This window comes from Lingula anatina, chromosome 4 (assembly GCF_051362555.1).
Source record: "Lingula anatina isolate TDL-2025a chromosome 4, LinAna3.0, whole genome shotgun sequence".
Taxonomy (NCBI): domain Eukaryota; kingdom Metazoa; phylum Brachiopoda; class Lingulata; order Lingulida; family Lingulidae; genus Lingula; species Lingula anatina.
In genome coordinates, this window is record NC_141770.1 from 23,698,889 (window position 1) to 23,719,028 (window position 20,140).

General features: G+C 33.2%; 1 protein-coding gene across 3 annotated transcripts in view; it reads left to right on the forward strand.

Annotated features, from left to right (window-relative positions):
* Positions 1 to 498: 498 nt before the first annotated feature.
* Positions 499 to 20,140, forward strand: part of LOC106173999 (receptor-interacting serine/threonine-protein kinase 1) — a 55,148-nt gene continuing 35,506 nt past the window's right edge. Inside the window, exons 1-6 of one of the 3 annotated variants that reach the window (XM_087010786.1) lie at positions 499 to 663; positions 1,775 to 1,944; positions 4,369 to 4,666; positions 5,144 to 5,339; positions 5,703 to 5,846; positions 8,302 to 8,402. In XM_087010786.1, coding sequence (XP_086866912.1) covers positions 643 to 663; positions 1,775 to 1,944; positions 4,369 to 4,666; positions 5,144 to 5,339; positions 5,703 to 5,846; positions 8,302 to 8,402 — 930 coding nt within the window. In that variant the 5' untranslated portion in view covers positions 499 to 642. The remainder of the gene's footprint in view (positions 664 to 1,774; positions 1,945 to 4,368; positions 4,667 to 5,143; positions 5,340 to 5,702; positions 5,847 to 8,301; positions 8,403 to 20,140) is intronic. The other 2 variants (XM_087010787.1, XM_087010784.1) reach the window with 2 other exon arrangements.

The window sequence follows — 20,140 nt, forward strand, 5'->3', positions numbered from 1 at the left end:
AAAATTAACTGATTTTACAAGGCTTTAGCAAATTGAATTTTGCATTTTTTGTATCTGCTTTGATTCCATTTTAACACTAAAATATGCGATTATATAACCGCGCAGCGGCAATTTCAGATAAGTGTTGAGGCAAGCAAACCAACGAAAGTTAAATGTAACACGTTTTCATTTTCCAACACTGAAATGTGAAAGTTTCATATAACTGTTTATATAAATACAATTTCAAAAGGGGGGTTCTTTTTCTGAAAAAGTGGACCTTTTTCCATTAAACCTTCATGTACCAAGCTAAGATTTTACCCAGAAGGGACCTTTTCCCAGCAAAAGGGGTTCCCCCGAACCCCCCCCCCCCCCCCCCGGGCTACGGGCCTGATATAACACTAATAAGGAGACATGCGTTACACGCGTTATTCAACTTATTCCAGTTATTTACTTGAAAGTTTATTGTAAAGCAAGTTGTTAACGATTAGCGATCAACGTCCCCTCTTGATTAAGAGCGACATCTATCAAACATCTGGTTCCGGGGGATTTCCAAGTCTATTTTTAGGACACCAGGAAAATTTTCAGCTTCAATTTCAAGCTGGGAGTAATGTGAATATTATCATCAAAAGGTAGTGCTTATCCTGGCGAAAATGTAAAATAAAGATGGCTCAAGGCACGTTACAGGTATGAAATGTTAACGTTAATTGAGAGAAGGAGTTGATACATGTATTTTACGGAATTGGTCTTATTATGATTTTTAATTTAAGATTTATCGGTACGGTTTAAGATTATATAATATACAGGGGGCGTCTCGATAGTCCGAAGGTTCATTGGTCCGAAGGTTCATTGGTCCGAAAAGTGGTAACATTTTCATCGATTTTTTAATCAAGGGTTCATTGGTCCGAAGGTTCTATAGTGAACATTCGGACCAATGAACCTTCGGACTATTGAACCTTCGGACTATCGCTACGGCCCCAATATACAAACCCCATGTACATGTACACTGTAGCTGCACTGGTCGAACTGATTTAGTGTCCAATTTTTTTTAATAAATCTAGGGTCTTAATATTACACGCATAGAGATACCGTTATTTTTCAGTACAGTATGAATAAATTGTTTGAACTTTCGGTATATATATCTCATTAAGATCAATTAAAATATATCCATCATTAAAGGTGGCATGTTTGCTATTTTTTTCAAGACGCCATGTCTGGAAATGCATCTTGCCAAAGTTGCCCAACTTGTTTTTTAACCTCTCGTCTTTTATCAACTGCTAACATGGGGGTGCAGGAGACAGATACTGTACAGTGTACTACTAGTACATGTAGAACTAGTATGTGTATTTATGGCGATTAAAACAAAATCCACAGACTATTATATAAAGGTGTTTGATTTGCTCATGGAAGGCACATATGCAGGTTGTTTAAAACATGTTTTTGTCAGTCCTACAGTAGCTTGCATGTATGCTGGTACACGGGTATACACACCATACTTGAACATGCACATGTAACCCAATGTCATACATGTACATATACTGGTAAATGATCATGAGTACACTGTGTACAGATATACATATACCCTGTGCACATGTAGTCTTTGATTTCACTTATAAGATGTACATCCATTCCTTCCAAAATAATCCAGTTGGAAATAACAGTGTTATTAAATGGACATCTGGTTGCCAGTTATACTGTACTGGAACTTCATTGATATACATGCACATGTACAATTTTCACTTTGTGACATCATTAACAAAATAAATAACAAAACATTATCATTGGTATACTTATACAGCAGACAGCCAGGATTGAACGAAATCCAGGGTTTGAACCTGTCCGGTCTTGTGACTTGGAAAATGAGAAGTTGATTGGGACAGGAGGCTTTGGGAAGGTGTACCATGCTCATCACAAAGATTGGGGAGAAGTAGCAGTAAAGAAGGTTCTGGGGACAGAGGTTGCTGAAAGGTGAGTGTGCCACTGTCTAAATATGTACTACTGGTAATGGGACTTGATTGGTACTACGTAATAATAAAATTAACATGTACCACATTCAGGCCTGTAGTCAACAGAGGCCATCAAAGGGGGGGTTCTCTTTTGAAAAAAAAAAACTGTCCCCCTAGTTAGAAGTTGACCCCAACTTGAAAAATGAAATACTGCAGCACAATGATTATATAGAGCAAAGTTTGATTCAGAGCAGACATTTTCTTATTCCCCTACCCAAATGGGTAGGCCTGATGTTCGAAATAAGAACCAAGTATCCAGTATAAGCAGGTGCCTGTAACACTGTATGTTTAATGTACATGAACATGTAGTGAGGGACTGCTGGAGCTGAGGGTGCTAAAAGTTGGGTGTCTGGTATAAAAAGGATAATTACATACTCCGGGCACTTAATAGTATGAGCTCTTGAATAACCTGTTAATCTGGCTGTCTCTCATAAAATGAATTTGGTCTGAGGAAATAACAAAACAAGACCTGTGTGGATACTCAAGACACTCTGTCCCATCTGGAACTATGCATGCTTTTTATGTACAGACACAGATGTGTCTGTACATATAGCCATCATCTGCGTCTGTCGTCGTCGCCGTCGTCGTCGCCGTGCACTTTTACCGATAACACGATAAGTGGAAAACCATTCTATCTTTTGACTTGAAACTTGCAGAACTGATGAATATTCATAATACGCAGGTCAAGTTCGAAAATCAGCATGATCGGGTCACTTTTAGGGAATTTATGCTGTTTTTTCACTTTTTTCAGCATATATGCAGCACCGATAACACGATAAGTGGAAAACCATTTTACCTTTTGACTTGAAACTTACAGAACTGATGAATATTCATAATACGCAGGTCAAATTCGAAAATCAGCATGATTGGGCCATTTTTAGGGAATTTATGCTGTTTTTTCACTATTTTCAATATAAATACAACACTGATAACACAATATAAGAAAAACGGATTGGCCAATTGTAATTATACTCACAGGAGTGGTCAATCTTACTAAAACGCAGGTTGAGTTCGAAAATCAGCATAATCGGGCCATTATTTTAGAAGTTATACTGTTTTTCACATTTCCTCAGATTCAATTAATAGGCATGTTAACAGTCTCATTATTTAACTAATAAGATGCCTAAAAGTGTTTGTTTGATATTTCCTGCATCTTTACAACATTGTTAGTTGATTATGTAAAAAACATGGTAAACTTGTTATCATGTATTGTGTAACAAAGTGTCAAAAATGGAAATAAACTCATATCATTGCAGTTTGTCAGATTCAATCATCCACTATGTTCAGAATCTCAGAATGGAGGAAATTGGACATTTAACACTGTTCTATTGATACTTTTCCCATCTCATCAATTTTCTTAGTTGGTCATATAAAATGGCAGTAAAATGTTTATTTTGTTTTATGTTAAAAAAGTGTTAAAAATGGAAATAAACCCATTTCAGAACAGTGCTGTCTTGTTTACATTTTGGCATTTTCAAGGCGTGACTTTGAAGTTCCTTGGGCCTGAAGACCTTTGCTAGTCACATTTTCTGAATATCTGTGATACTAATATTTTATAATTAAAAATTGATGGTCATTAAGCTGTTAAACATTATGTAATATTGCATCAAAATTTGAAGAAACCCCTATTTTGGGCACTGCTTCCATGATGACCATTTAAGGAAAATCATGTCACTTACTGTTCTCAAACTTACAGGAAAGAAACATGGGACTAAAATACAGCTTCAGTAGGCAATGCAGTCTGTTTGGTATTTTTATTTATTTATTTATTTTTTTTTTTTGGCAGTTTAACAGTTTTTTGTGAAAATTTAGTTTTTCACATATTGGCATTTTCAAGGTGTGACTTTAAAGTTCCATGATCTTGAAGACTTTTGCTTGTCACATTTTCTGAATGTCCATGTTACTAATATTTTATTAATAACATTTGATTGTCATTATGCTGTTAAACATTATGTAATGTTGCATCAAAATTTGAAGAAACCCCTATTTTGGGCACTGCTCCTATGATGACCATTTAAGGGAAATCATGTCACTTACTGTTCTCAAACTTACAGGAAAGAAACATGGGTCTAACATACAGCTTCAATTGGCAACACAGTCTGTTTGGTAAATTTTTCTGGCAATTTAACAGTTTTTTGTGAAAATTTAATTTTTCACTTATTTGCATCTTTATTTTCTGTTCTTTGTCTGTACATTTGACAGCTTTGCTGCCTTGTTGTTTTAATTGGCAAGGGTCAGTTTTTTATCTTAAAAATATTTTGATTATTTTCAGTTTCTTGTGCAGTGCCTCTCCTTATTCTTACTGTACTTGTATTTCTTTGTAAAGATGTGGACTGAAATAAAGTACTGTGTGCTATTTATTTATTTATTTATTTATTTATTTTAGGGAAAAAAAGGACCTGGAGAAGGAGGCTAGAAAACTTTGGAGCGTTAGTCATGAAAACATAGTCCGACTAATAGGCGTGGTTATGGAGACCAATGAATATGCATTGGTTATGGACTATATGTCCCATGGGTCTCTCTTTAACTTTGTACGTGACCATGAAGTGCCTTTCCCTCTCCAAGTTCAGATGGTCTACCAGATAATCCTTGGGGTTAACTACCTCCACACACGTAACCCAGCCATTCTTCACCTGGACCTAAAGGGACAAAATGTGTTGGTGAATGAGGATTTTAATGTCAAAGTATGTCAAAGTTTTTTAACGCTGAAAATTATTGTTGATTTAGTTTGACTGAATAAGTTTTTTTTCTCATTATTTGTTCTTAATAAAATGCTTTTGTCATTTGGTTAAAATAATTAATTTAGTTATTAGTAAGCAGCTTAGACTTGATGCTGCATGGTATCCTTTTTAGTTTCAGTATCCTTTAGACAGATTTTAAAGAAACTACAAATACTTAACTTAACAGCAGATTTCAAACATTCAGTGCATCTTTTCTCCCTTCTTTTATGGCATGTTTTATAAACAGTATGGATACAGATCATTTTTATTTGTTATTTTGACAAAAGTATCACTCATTACCCATTAAATGTGTTTAAAGCCAATGTATATATATGCTACTTAAAAACAGCTGGTGCCATACTAGTGTTCTCAAATTCTTTAGTAAGGTGATTCCTAAATATTGCAACTAATACCACTTTTATCATCAATTCATTTGTTCAGCTGTGTGACTTTGGACTGGCCCAGTGGAGGTTATGTTCAAGGTTATACTCCAGGTATACATTAAAGGCTGGAACAGCCACTCACGTGCCCCCAGAACGATGGAATAACATTAACTGTCAGCCAAATGTTAAGTTTGATGTGTATGCCTTTGGTATTGTTGTCTGGGAAATCCTGGCCAAGGAAATACCTTACAAAGGTAATAAAGGAGATTAATGATTTAAAGTCACATTTTAAAGAGAGTCTGAGAAAATCACAGTTAGCGGTAATGTAATACATCAGCCTGAAAATGATGTACATATAATTAAATGTACATGTATATACCTGTACATGTAGGGATTCCCAATATAAGGGAAAATAACCCCTGGCCTATTATAAGCACAGAGCTAGGAGAACACTATCATACCTCTTTGTTAACATTGTTGTACTAGGGAGTTTTTTTTTCCTGTGGGTAATGTTTTCCCCTTAGAATCATTTAAAATATGTCTCCAGAAAAATGCCAAAAGAATAGATTATTATTAATGTTTTTTTTCTTGTTATGTTTAATTAATTATTTTTACAGATATAGGTCCAGAAGTTTTCATAAGATGTGTGAGCCAGGGACAGAGACCTGATATGAATAAAATCTCTAGCACCAAAGACTGGTTAAGAAAGATCATAACTGACTCTTGGAGCCAAGATCCAAACATGAGACCCACATTTTCAGGTAGCAAATAACATAAAATCTCTGCATTTACAAGTAGAAATTTATTTATTACTAGTAGAGTGTGTATTTTGGTGGGATGCAAGTGCAAATTAAATTGATTTTTTAGTATGATCTGTTAAAGGGATAATAACTCTCCATTTTGGCCAAAAAATGAATTTTCCTGGAGTAAACAACAATTTTCCCATACTTACCAATGGTTAATGAATCCATTTTTACATTCAAAGTTGGTCCCTGGTTTTTTTCTAAAAAGTTTGGTTTTTTATGTACAGACACAGATGTGTCTGTACATATAGCCATCATCTGCGTCTGTCGTCGCTGTCGTCGCCGTCGTCGCCGTGCACTTTTACCGATAACACGATAAGTGGAAAACCATTTTACCTTTTGACTTGAAACTTGTAGAACTAATGAATATTCATAATACGCAGGTCAAGTTCGAAAATCAGCATGATCGGGTCACTTTTAGGGTATTTATGCTGTTTTTTCACTTTTTTCAGCATATATGCAGCACCGATAACACGATAAGTGGAAAACCATTTTACCTTTTGACTTGAAACTTACAGAACTGATGAATATTCATAATACGCAGGTCAAGTTCGAAAATCAGCATGATTGGGCCATTTTTAGGGAATTTATGCTGTTTTTTCACTATTTTCAATATAAATGCAACACTGATAACACAATATAAGAAAAACGGATTGGCCAATTGTAATTATACTCACTGGAGTGGTCAATCTTACTAAAATGCAAGTTGAGTTCGAAAATCAGCATAATCGGACCATTATTTTAGAAGTTATACTTTTTTTCACATTTCCTCAGATTCAATTATTAGGCATGTTAACAGTCTCATTATTTAACTAATAAGATGCCTTAAAGTGTTTGTTTGATATTTCCTGCATCTTTACAACATTGTTAGTTGATTATGTAAAAAACATGGTAAACTTGTTATCATGTATTGTGTAATAAAGTGTCAAAAATGGAAATAAACTCATATCATTGCAGTTTGTCAGATTCAATCATCCACTATGTTCAGAATCTCAGAATGGAGGAAATTGGACATTTAACACTGTTCTATTGATACTTTTCCCATCTCATCAATTTTCTTAGTTGGTCATATAAAAATGGCAGTAAAATGTTTATTTTGTTTTATGTTAAAAAAGTGTTAAAAATGGAAATAAACCCATTTCAGAACAGTTCTGTCTTGCTTACATTTTGGCATTTTCAAGGTGTGACTTTGAAGTTCCATGGGCCTGAAGACCTTTGCTAGTCACATTTTCTGATTATCTGTGATACAAATATTTTATAATTAAAAATTGATGGTCATTAAGCTGTTAAACATTATGTAATATTGCATCAAAATTTGAAGAAACCCCTATTTTGGGCACTGCTTCCATGATGACCATTTAAGGAAATCATGTCACTTACTGTTCTCAAATTTACAGGAAAGAAACATGGGACTAAAATACAGGTTCAGTAGGCAATGCAGTCTGTTTTGTATTTTTTGTATTTTTTTTTTTTTTTTTTTTTTGGCAGTTAAACAGTTTTTTGTGAAAATTTAATTTTTCACATATTGGCATTTTAAAGGTGTGACTTTAAAGTTCCATGATCCTGAAGACTTTTGCTTGTCACATTTTCTGAATGTCCATGTTACTAATATTTTATTAATAACATTTGATTGTCATTATGCTGTTAAACATTATGTAATGTTGCATCAAAATTTGAAGAAACCCCTATTTTGTGCACTGCTCCTATGATGACCATTTAAGGGAAATCATGTCACTTACTGTTCTCAAACTTACAGGAAAGAAACATGGGTCTAACATACAGCTTCAATAGGCAACGCAGTCTGTTTGGTAAATTTTTCTGGCAATTTAATAGTTTTTTGTGAAAATTTAATTTTTCACTTATTTGCATCTTTATTTTCTGTTTTTTTGTCTGTACATTTGACAGCTTTGCTGCCTTGTTGTTAAAATCTCTTAAGAGATTATAACAGAGTATAGTCATCAATGGAGGTCACGTGATCTGAAGACAAGCTCAGATATCAGAATAATAGCTATAACTGCTGTTTTTGTCGTAAAACAGAATATAATATATTTCTATGAGTTATTCACAATGTTTTTATTGTGAAATATAGATCTCATACGAAGAGTTATTATCCCTTTAAGATATTAAAAGATAATACGATCACTGTTACAATCAATTACTTCACTGTAACAATTAATCAATTTTTGGGTCATAATTATATATTTAAAAATTACATTCCAAACAGTGGAGTCAGTAGTCAAAAGCATAATTTGTAATGTTAAGATCTTTTAAATTAATAATAAATAAATATAGGCTACTTGAATTTCTTTGCTTCTGTTCTATATTTTCAATTGAATTCAACATTTAAAATGGATAATGGCCAACCTGCAACATGACCAGTATCATATTGTATGTGACTTCATTCTGATTTTAGATCTAAAAGGAAGAGTGGATCCTATCATGCAGAGATATAAAGCGCAAATTCCGGCTGCTAAAAGACAATTGTCAGAGCAGTGTGAAGCTGAAGTACATGTAGTGAGTTCATTGAATTGAACACAGTTATATTGTTTAACATAATTAAAAATTTATGGATTTGTTATTTCTTATCTATTTTCCACTTGCTAAATTTAAAGATTCATTATTATCGAAATATGCTTGAATATAAACTTTTATATAAAGTTAAACTTCTAACCTAGCTCTAGAATTCAACAATTGTGGTAAAGAGAAAGTTGCTTTCTCAATGAAAAGAAAATGATATTCAGGAAAAGAAATTGATTTTTAGGAAGTGGAAGCGAAATATTCCTTTTTATATACAGACACAGATGTGTCTGTACATATAGCCATCACCTGCGTCTGTCGTCGCCGTCGTCGCTGTCGTTGCCGCCGTCGCCGTGCACTTTTACCGATAACACGATAAGTGGAAAACCATTTTACCTTTTGACTTGAAACTTGCAGAACTGATGAATATTCATAATACGCAGGTCAAGTTCGAAAATCAGCATGATCGGGTCACTTTTAGGGAATTTATGCTGTTTTTTCACTTTTTTCAGCATATATGCAGCACCGATAACACAATAAGTGGAAAACCATTTTACCTTTTGACTTGAAACTTACAGAACTGATGAATATTCATAATACGCAGGTCAAGTTCGAAAATCAGCATGATCGGGTCACTTTTAGGGAATTTATGCTGTTTTTTCACTTTTTTCAGCATGTATGCAGCACCGATAACACAATAAGTGGAAAACCATTTTACCTTTTGACTTGAAACTTACAGAACTGATGAATATTCATAATACGCAGGTCAAGTTCGAAAATCAGCATGATCGGGTCACTTTTAGGGAATTTATGCTGTTTTTTCACTTTTTTCAGCATATATGCAGCACCGATAACACGATAAGTGGAAAACCATTTTACCTTTTGACTTGAAACTTACAGAACTGATGAATATTCATAATACACAGGTCAAGTTCGAAAATCAGTATGATCGGGTCACTTTTAGGTAATTTATGCTGTTTTTTCACTATTTTCAATATAAATGCAACACTGATAACACAATATAAGAAAAACGGATTGGCCAATTGTAATTATACTCACAGGAGTGGTCAATCTTACTAAAACGCAGGTTGAATTCGAAAATAAGCATAATCGGGCCATTACTTAAGAAGTTATACTGTTTTTTCACATTTCCTCAGATTCAATTATTAGGCATGTTAACAGTCTCATTATTTAACTAATAAGATGCCTAAAAGTGTTTGTTTGATATTTCCTGCATCTTTACAACATTGTTAGTTGATTATGTAAAAAACATGGTAAACTTGTTATCATGTATTGTGTAATGAAGTGTCAAAACTGGAAATAAACACATATCATTGCAATTTGTCATATTCAATCATCCACTATGTTCAGAATCTTAGATGGAGGAAATTGGACATTTAACACTGTTCTATTGATATTTTCCCCATCTCATCAATTTTATTAGTTGGTCATAAAAAAATGGCAGTTAATTGTTAATTTTGTTTTATGTTAAAAAAGTGTTAAAAATGGAAATAAACCCATTTCAGAAAAGTGCTGTCTTGTTTACATTTTGGCATTTTCAAGATGTGACTTTGAAGTTCCATGGTCCTGAAGACCTTTGCTGGTCACATTTTCTGAATATCCATGATACTAATATTTTATTATTAAAAATTGATGGTCATTATGCTGTTAAACATTATGTAATATTGCATCAAAATTTGAAGAAAACCCTATTTTGGGCACTGTTCCCATGATGATCATTTAAGGAAAATCATATCACTCACTGTTCTCAAACTTACAGGAAAGAAACATGGGACTAAAATATAGCTTCAGTAGGCAATGCAGTCTGTTTGGTAAATTTTTCTGGCAATTAAACAGTTTTTTGTGAAAATTTAATTATTCATTTATTGGCATTTTCAAGGTGTGACTTAGAACCTCCACGGGCTTGAAGACCTTTGCTAGTCACATTTTCTGAATATCCATGATACTAATATTTTATTATTAAAAATTGATGGTCATTATGCTGTTAAACATTATGTAATGTTGCATCAAAATAGAAGAAAACATAATTTTTGGTGTTGCTGCCATGATGACCATTATGGGAAAATCATGTTACTTACGACTCAATCTTTCAAAAAAAAGTTGGAAAAGCAGTCTAATTGGCTTCTTTTTCTGGAATTTATACATTTTAGTGAAATATTCATTATTATCTTTTTGGCATATTCATTGTGGGACTCAGAACTCCCATGGACATGAAGCCAAATGGTAATCAAATTTTCTACATGTCCTTGCTATTCATAGTCAATAATAAAAAATTGGTGATCATTATTCTATAAATTATTATGTAATGTTACATCAAAATTGACAAAAATATATTTGTACTGCTTCTGCAAACATTATGGAAAGAAAACTGTGTTACTTATTATTATGTTTAACTTACAAGTATGATTTTTAGGATTGGCATGCAGTTCAAATTAGAAAGCCAGCTCTATTGGGTTATCACTTATTATTGAATTTATGCAATTTTGTGTTAAATTTTCATTTTTATGTACAGACACAGATGTGTCTGTACATATAGCCGTCATCTGCGTCTGTCGTTGCCGTCGTTGCCGTCGTCGCCGTGCACTTTTACCGATAACACGATAAGTGGAAAACTGTTTTTTCTTTTTGTTTGAAACTTACAGAACTGATGAATATTCATAATACGCAGGTCGAGTTCGAAAATCAGCATGATCGGGTCACTTATAGGGAATTTATGCTGTTTTTTCACTTTTTTCAGCATATATGCAGCACCGATAACACGATAAGTGGAAAACCATTTTACCTTTTGGCTTGAAACTTACAGAACTGATGAATATACATAATACGCAGGTCAAGTTCGAAAATCAGCATGATTGGGTCATTTTTAGTGAATTTAGGCTATTTTTTCTCTTTTTTCAGCATATATGCAGCACCGATAACACGATAAGTGGAAAACCATTTTACCTTTTGGCTTGAAACTTACAGAACTGATGAATATTCATAATACGCAGGTCAAGTTCGAAAATCAGCACGATCGGGTCACTTATAGGGAATTTATGCTGTTTTTTCACTTTTTTCAGTATATATATGCAACACTGATAACACAATATAAGAAAAACAGATTGGCCAATTGTCATTATACTCACAGGAGGGGCCAATCTTACTAAAACACAGGTTGAGTTTGAAAATCAGCATAATCAGTCCATTATTTTAGAAGTTATGCTGTTTTTTCACATTTCCTCACATTCAATTCTTAGGCATGTTAACAGTCTCATTATTGAACTAATAAGATACGTAAAAGTGTTTGTTTGACATTTCCTACATCTTTACAACATTGTTAGTTGATTTTGTAAAAATGATGGTAAACTTGTTATCATGTATTGTGTAATAAAGTGTCAAAAATGGAAATAAACTCACATCATTACAGTTGGTCAGATGCATTCATCCACTATGTTCAGAATCTCAGAATGGAGGAAGTTGGACATTTAACACTGTTCTATTGATACTTTTCCCATCTCATCAATTTTCTTCATTGGTCATATAAAAATGGCAGTAAACTGTTTATTTTGTTTTATGTTAAAAAAGTGTTAAAAATGGAAATAAACCCATTTCAGAACAGTGCTGTCTTGTTTACATTTTGGCATTTTCAATATGTGACTTTGAAGTTCCATGGGCCTGAAGACTTTTGCTAGTTACATTTTCTGAATAACCATGATACTAATATTTTATAATTAAAAATTGATGGTCATTATGCTGTAAAACATTATGTAATATTGCATCAAAATTTGAAGAAACCCCTATTTTGGGCACTGCTCCCATGATGACCATTTAAGGAAAATCATGTCACTTACTGTTCTCAAACTTACAGGAAAGAAACATGGGACTAAAATACAGCTTCAGTAGGCAATGCAGTCTGTTTGGTAAATTTTTCTGGCAATTAAACAGTTTTTTGTGAAAATTTAATTTTTCACATATTGGCATTTCCAAGGTGTGACATCGAACCTCCACGGGCTTGAAGACCCATGCTAGTCACATTTTGTGAAAATCCATGACACTTATATTTTATTATTAAAAATCGATGATCATTATGCTGTTAAGCATTATGTAATGTTGCATCAAAATAGAAGAAAACACAATTTTTGGTGCTGCTGCCTTGATGACCATTGTGGGAAAACCGTGTTACTTATGACTGTCAAACTTTCAAAAAAGAAACACAGGACTAAAATGCAGCCTGAGTTAGAAAAGCAGTCTAATTGGCTTCTTTTTCTGGAAATTATACATTTTAGTGTAATATTCATTATCTTTTTGGCATATTCATTGTGGGACTCGGAGCTCCCATGGACATGAAGCCAAATGATAATCCTATTTTCTACATGTCCATCCTATTTATAGTCAATAAACAAAAATTGGTGATAATTATTCTCTAATTTATTATGTAATGTTACATCAAAATTGACAACAATCTTTTTGCACTGCTACTGCAAACATTATGAAAAGAAAACTGTGCTACTTATTATGATTTTAAACTTACAAGTACGATTTTTAGGATTGGCCTTCAGCTCATGAGAAAACCAGCTCTATTGGATTATCATGTTTATTGTATTTATGCATTTTTTGTGAAATTTTCATTTTTCTCATTCTGGCACTTTCTAAGTATAAACTTGAACTCTGATGGGCCTGGAGCCTTATGCTTTTACTTTCGTCTGTGTTACCTGTTGTGCATAAGTTGATGTTGACTGTGCAGTTAACCATAATGTATTATTGCATCAGGATTGGTAGTCTCCTATTTTGGGCATTATGGTTTTGTGCTTTTCTTAAGGTGTGACTTATGGGCCTGAAGACCTTTGAGTGGGTCAGTCTGTAAATTACCCTTGGGTATCAGTAGATCAATTTCAGAGTTATAAAGTCATTTGCTTTAATAGGCCATTAAATGAGATTACGTAAAGCACACTTATTGATATTTCCCTGTAAACTCCCAAAGGTAAAGCCCTCTGCTAGATTAATAATAAGGAAGCAGTGATAATTATGCAGGTAAATTTTGTTTAATATTGCAAATAAGTTATATATATATATATATATATATATATATATATATATATATATATATATATATATCAAACTGGAAGATTAAAAGTTTGAATAGCATCTTCATTGGAATTATATTTACCTCAAGCTCTGCCAAGGGGGTTATATTTTCACCCCTGTTTGTCTGTCATCACATAACACAAAAAGTTATGGACCGATTTTGCAGAAATTTTCAGGAACTGTCGGAAGTGGGCCAAAGAGGACAATGGTTAATTTTTGGTGGTGGTCCGGATCAATAATCAATCAATTATCAATAATAATCAACAATTGCTGCCTTGGCAGAGGTCTGCACTCTCAAAGTGCTTTTCTAGTTTTGTTGTTTTCCTTTATAATTTTTTCTCAAACACTTGCATTTGTGACTTTTAACTCTCTTCTGCCTGGGGCTCTGCATATTTTCTGTATTTCTACAAAAGCAGTTGTATTGTTTTTTATGTCTTTAAACATTATGTAATATTATTTTATGCACTGTCATCATTTTTCAAATATTGAGACTTTCATAATGTGAATTTGAACTCTCATGGTCCTGAAACTGTAATCTTATTGAAGGGGTGGATTGAGACCATCTTCTGGGTCTTCCGGAAGGCAGTCAGGTTATTAAGTTTATATTGACTGGTATCTATTTTTTCTGTTGGAAGACCATCAAAATGGAGGATGGATCAACATAGATACTTTGTAATACTGTCAGAAAATATCTCTGGGTCCACTCCTGTTATTGATCATGTTACCTGTTGTGCATGATTAAAATTCAGTGTTGACTGACAGTGCTATTATAAGCATTATTTATTATCGCATCAAAATTGACAAAATGACCTTTTTTGCATCTTTATTTTCTGTTTTTTGTCTGTACATTTGACAGCTTTGCTGCCTTGTTCTCATTCTGGCTCTTTCTAATTGTAAATTTGAACTTTGATGGACCTGAAGCCTTATGCTTTTACTTTCGTCGTTGTTACCTGTTCTGCATAATTAAAATTTGATATTGACTGTGCAGTTAAACATAATGTACTATTGCATCAGAATTGGCAGTCTCCTATTTTTGTGCATTATTGTTTTGTGCTTTTCTTAAGCTGTGTCTTATGAGACAAATTTGTGTGGTCAGTCTGTAAATTCCCCTTGGGTATTCACTAGGCTAAGTTTAGTGCTATAAACTCATTTGCCTGATTAAGTGGCCATTAAATGAGATTTCATAAATCACACTTGTTGATATTTCCCTGTAAACTCCCAAAGGTTAAGCTCTCTGCTAGATAACAGTGTCCATAATAAGGAAGCACTGAATAGCAGCTTCATTAGATTATATTTTTGTTGTTTTCTTTTTAATTTCTTCTCCAACACTGGCATTTTTAAGATGTGACTTTCCCATCCACCTGAGGCTCTGCACAATTTCTGTATTTCCACGTAAGCAGTTGTATTGGTATTCATGTCTTTAAACACTTGTAATATTATTTTATGCACTGTCATCATTTTTCTTATATTGGGACTTTCATCATGTGAATTTTAACTCTCATGGTCATGAAACTATAATCTTATTGAAGGGGTGGATTGAGACCATCTTCTGGGTCTCCTGGAAGACAGTTAGATTTTTTATATTGATGGGTATCTATTTTTTTCTTTTGGAAGACCATCAAAATGGAAGATGGATCAATAAAGATACTTTAGAATACTGTCAAAAATATTTCTGGATCTGCTCCTGTTATTGACCATGTTACCTGTTGTGCATAATGAAAAATCAGTGTTGACTGACTGCTATTATAAGCATTATTTATTGTTGCATCAAAATTGACAAAATGACCTCTTTTGCATCTTTTTTTTTCTGTTTTTTGTCTGTACATTAGACAGCTTTGCTGCCTTGTTTCACTTTTTTCAACGCAGTCTGTTTGGTAAAATTTTCTGGCAATTTAACAGTTTTTTGTGAAAATTTAATTTTTCACTTATTTGCATCTTTATTTCACTTTTCTCAGCATATATGCAACCCTGATAACACGATAAGTGAAAAACCGCTTTACTTTTTGGCTTGAAACTTACAGAACTGATGAATATCTATAATACGCAAGTCAAGTTCAAAAATTGGCATGATCAGAGCATTTTTATAAAGGTTTTGCTGTTTTTTCACTTTTTTTCAGCATATATGCAACACCTATAACACATTTTAAGGAAAATTGATTGCCCAATTGTCTTGAAATTCACAGTAGTGATCAGTGTTACTGAAATACAGATTAAGTTTTGAAAATAAGCTTGATCAGTAAAGGTTTGGTGAAGTTATGCCTTTTTTTGTATATAAGTGTTTTTTTTTTCCTCAAATTTAATTCTCAGGCATGCTAACAGTCTCATTTTTGAACTAATTAGATATGTTAAGTTGTTCTTTTGACATTTTCTGCATCTTAACAACATTGTTAGTTGATTATAAAAAAATGATGGTAAACCTGATATTGTGTATTGTTTTATAAGTGTCAAAAATGGAAAAAAAACACATATCTTTACAGTTTGTCAGATTCAACCATTCACTATGTTCAGAATTTCAGAATGGAGCAAGTTGGACATTTATAATTGTTCTATTGATATTTTTGCTTTTACAACATATTTTTTATGTACAGACACAGATGTGTCTGTACATATAGCCATCATCTGCGTCTGTCGTCGCCGTCGCCGTCGCCATGCACTTTTACCGATAACATTATAAGTGGAAAACTGTTTTTTCTTTTGGCTTGAAACTTACAGAACTGATGAATATTCGTAATACGCAGGTCAAGTTCGAAAATCAGCATGATCGGGTCACTTATAGGGAATTTATGCTGTTTTTATGTACAGACACAGATGTGTCTGTACATATAGCCATCATCTGCGTCTGTCGTCGCCGTCGCCGTCGTCGCCGTCGCCGTGCACTTTTACCGATAACACGATAAGTGGAAAACTGTTTTTTCTTTTGGCTTGAAACTTACAGAACTGATGAATATTCATAATACGCAGGTCAAGTTCGAAAATCAGCATGATCGGGTCACTTATAGGGAATTTATGCTGTTTTTTCACTTTTTTCAGCATATATGCAACACCGATAACACGATAAGTGGAAAACCATTTTACCTTTTGGCTTGAAACTTACAGAACTGATGAATATTCATAATACGCAGGTCAAGTTCGAAAATCGGCATGATCGGGTCACTTATAGGGAATTTATGCTGTTTTTTCACTTTTTTCAGCATATATACAGCACTGATAACACGATAAGTGGAAAACCATTTTACTTTTTGGCTTAAAACTTACAGATCTGATGAATATTTATAATACGCAGGTCAAGTTCGAAAATCAGCATGATCAGGCCATTTTTAGGGAAGTTATGCTGTTTTTTCACTTCTTTCAACATATATGCAACGCTAATAACACAATATAAGAAAAACAGATAGGCCAATTGTCATTATACTCACAGGAGTAGTCAAACTAACTAAAACGCAGGTTGAGTTCCAAAATCAGCATAATCGGGCCATTCTTTTAGAAGTTATGCTGTTTTTTCTTATTTCCTCAGATTGAATTGTTAGGCATGTTAACAGTCTCATTATTGAACTAATAAGATATGTAAAAGTGTTTGCGTGACATTTCCTGCATCTTAATAACATTGTTAGTTGATTATGTAAAAATGATGGTAAACTTGTTATTGTGTATTATGTTATAAAGTGTCAAAAATGGAAATAAACAAATATCATTGCAGTTTGTCAGATTCAATCATCTACTATATTCATTATCTCAGAATGGAGGAAATTGCACATTTAACACTGTTCTATTGATATTTTTCCCATCCCATCAATTTTCTTAGTTGATCATATACAAATGGCAGAAAACTGTTTATTTTGTTTTATGTTAAAAAAGTGTTTTAAAAATGGAAGTAAACCCATTGCAGAACAGTGCTGTCTTGTTTCAGCATATGTGCAGCACCGATAACAGGATAAGTGGAAAACCATTTTACCTTTTCCCTTGAAACTTACAAAACTGGTCAATACGCAGGTCAAGTTCGAAAATCAGCATGATCGGGTCATTTTTAGGGAAGTAATGCTGTTTTTCACTTTTTTCACCATATATGCAACACTGATAACATGATAAGTGAAAAATCATTTTACCTTTTGGTTTCAAACTTACAGAACTGATGAATATTCATAATACGCAGGTCAAGTTTGAAAATCAGTATGATTGGGTCATTTTTAGGGAAGTTATGCTGTTTTTCACTTTTTTCAGCATATATGCAACACTGATAACATGATAAGTGGAAAACCATTTAACCTTTTGATTTGAAACTTGCAGAACTAATGAATATTCATAATACGCAGGTCAAGTTTGAAAATCAGCATGATCGGGTCATTTTTAGGGAAGTAATGCTGTTTTTTCACTTTTTTCAGCATGTATGCAACACCTTTGTGCTATATGACGGTACTGTATGGATGACAGTCTTTAAAATTATCCCTTGGGTGATCACTAATTAAATTAAGGTCTATAAAGTCACTTGCCTACTCATTAATTTTCAATTGGCCATTAAATGAGATTACATAAAACACTCCTTGAGATTTCCCTGTAAAGTCCCATAGGTTTAGCTCTCTTAACTGTGTCACAAAATTAGGATTTGGTGATAATTGTGCAGATAAATGGTGTTTAACATTGCAAATAATTTACAACAAAAAGAATGTGTTATGCCAACATGCTATAGATGCATAACAGTGCTTTATTTTTCTCAAACTTGGTGGGGTTATTAATATCAAGTTAATACAGCTAGATTAAAAGTTTGAATAGCAGCTTTATTGGAATTTTTTACGTTTTATTTAAAAATTTTTTAAAATTATTTTTCAAACACTAGCATCTTCAAGATGTGATTTTATACTCCCATCCACCAGAAGTGCTGTGCATTTTCTGTATTTTTGTATATAATTGTTATTTCTTCAGATTTAATTCTTAGGCATGTTAACAGTCTCATTATGGAACTAATAAGATATGTAAAAGTGTTGTTTTGACATTTTCTGCTTCTTAACAATATTGTTTGTTGATTACATAAAAATGACGGTAAACCTGTTATAATATTGTGCATTGTGTAATAAAGTATCATAAATGGAAAGGAACTCATCATTGCAGTTTGTCAGATAATCATTCACTATGTTCAGCATCTGCAAATGGAGCAAATTGGACATTGAAAATTGTTCTATTGATATTTTTCCTATGTCAACAATTTTCCTAGTTGAACATTTAAAATGACAGTTTATTGATCATTTTGTTTTAAAAAAGGTGTTGAAAATGGAAAGAAAATCATTTCAGTACAGTTATCTCTTGTTTACATTTTGGCATTTTGAAAGTGTGACTCTGAACTTCCATGGCCTTGAAGACCTTCCCAAATCACATTTTCTGAATATTCATGATACTTTTATTTTTTTATAAAAAATTTGATGGTCATTATGCTGTTAAGTATTATGTTTTATTGCATGAAAGTTGAAGAAAACCCTATTTTGGACACTGCTGCCAGGATAGCGATTAAGGGAAAACCATGTTGCTTACGATACTGAAACTTAGTGAAAAGTTTCATAAGACAGAAGTGCGCAGCTTGTGTTTGAAAACCAATGTGATTGTTTTCTGTTTTGGAGGCAATACAGGTTTATAGAGTGCTATACTGGCATTTTCAAGTTTTGACTTATCACTCCCATCTGCCAGGAGCCCTGTACTCTTACTTTGTAACATTTTCTGTATTTTGTTAAGTTACAAGAATGATTCTTAGGATTGACATACAGCCCAAAAAAAAAAAAAAAATTAATTTTATATATATATATATATATATATATATATATATATATATATATATATATATATATATATATATATATATATAATGAGTTTAAGCAATTTTTTTTTTGTGTGTAATTTTCACTGTACCTCATTCTGGCATTTCCAAAGTTTAACTCTTATCAGCCTGACACCTTAGGGACTATTTCCAGACCCTATCACGCTAACTGTGGATCGATCTATCTCCATGGGAATTCTCGCTAAATTGCAATCAATGTAAGTGGCTTAGTTGTCTCTCACGCCTACTGAAACTGGCATGCCAGAATCCTAAGACTCTCAAACTGAAAGCAATTTAGTGAGAAACCCCTTGGAGTTGGATTGATCCTGTTAGATTGATCTAGGTATGGGAACTTAGTCTGATGTTTGATACACATTTTACTTTCATTCTAATCCAGTGTTATGCAGAATAAGAATTTGATGTTGGCTATGCAGTTACAGTAAGCATAATACATTAGTTCATCAGAATTGACAGTATCCTATTTCCTGCGTTTTTATTTTCTGGTTTTTGTCTGTACATTTGACAGCTTTGCTGCCTTGTTTCACTTTTTGCAGCATATATGCAGCACCGATAACACGATAAGTGGAAAATCATTTTACCTTTTGGCTTGAAACTTACAGAACTGATGAATATTCATAATACGCAGGTCAAGTTCGAAAATCAGCATGATCGGATCACTTATAGGGAATTTATGCTGTTTTTATGTACAGACACAGATGTGTCTGTACATATAGCCATCATCTGTGTCTGTCGTCGCCGTCGTCGCCGTGCACTCAGCGATAACACGATAAGTGGAATACCGTTTTACATTTTGTATTCAAATTTACAGAACTGATGAATATTCATAATA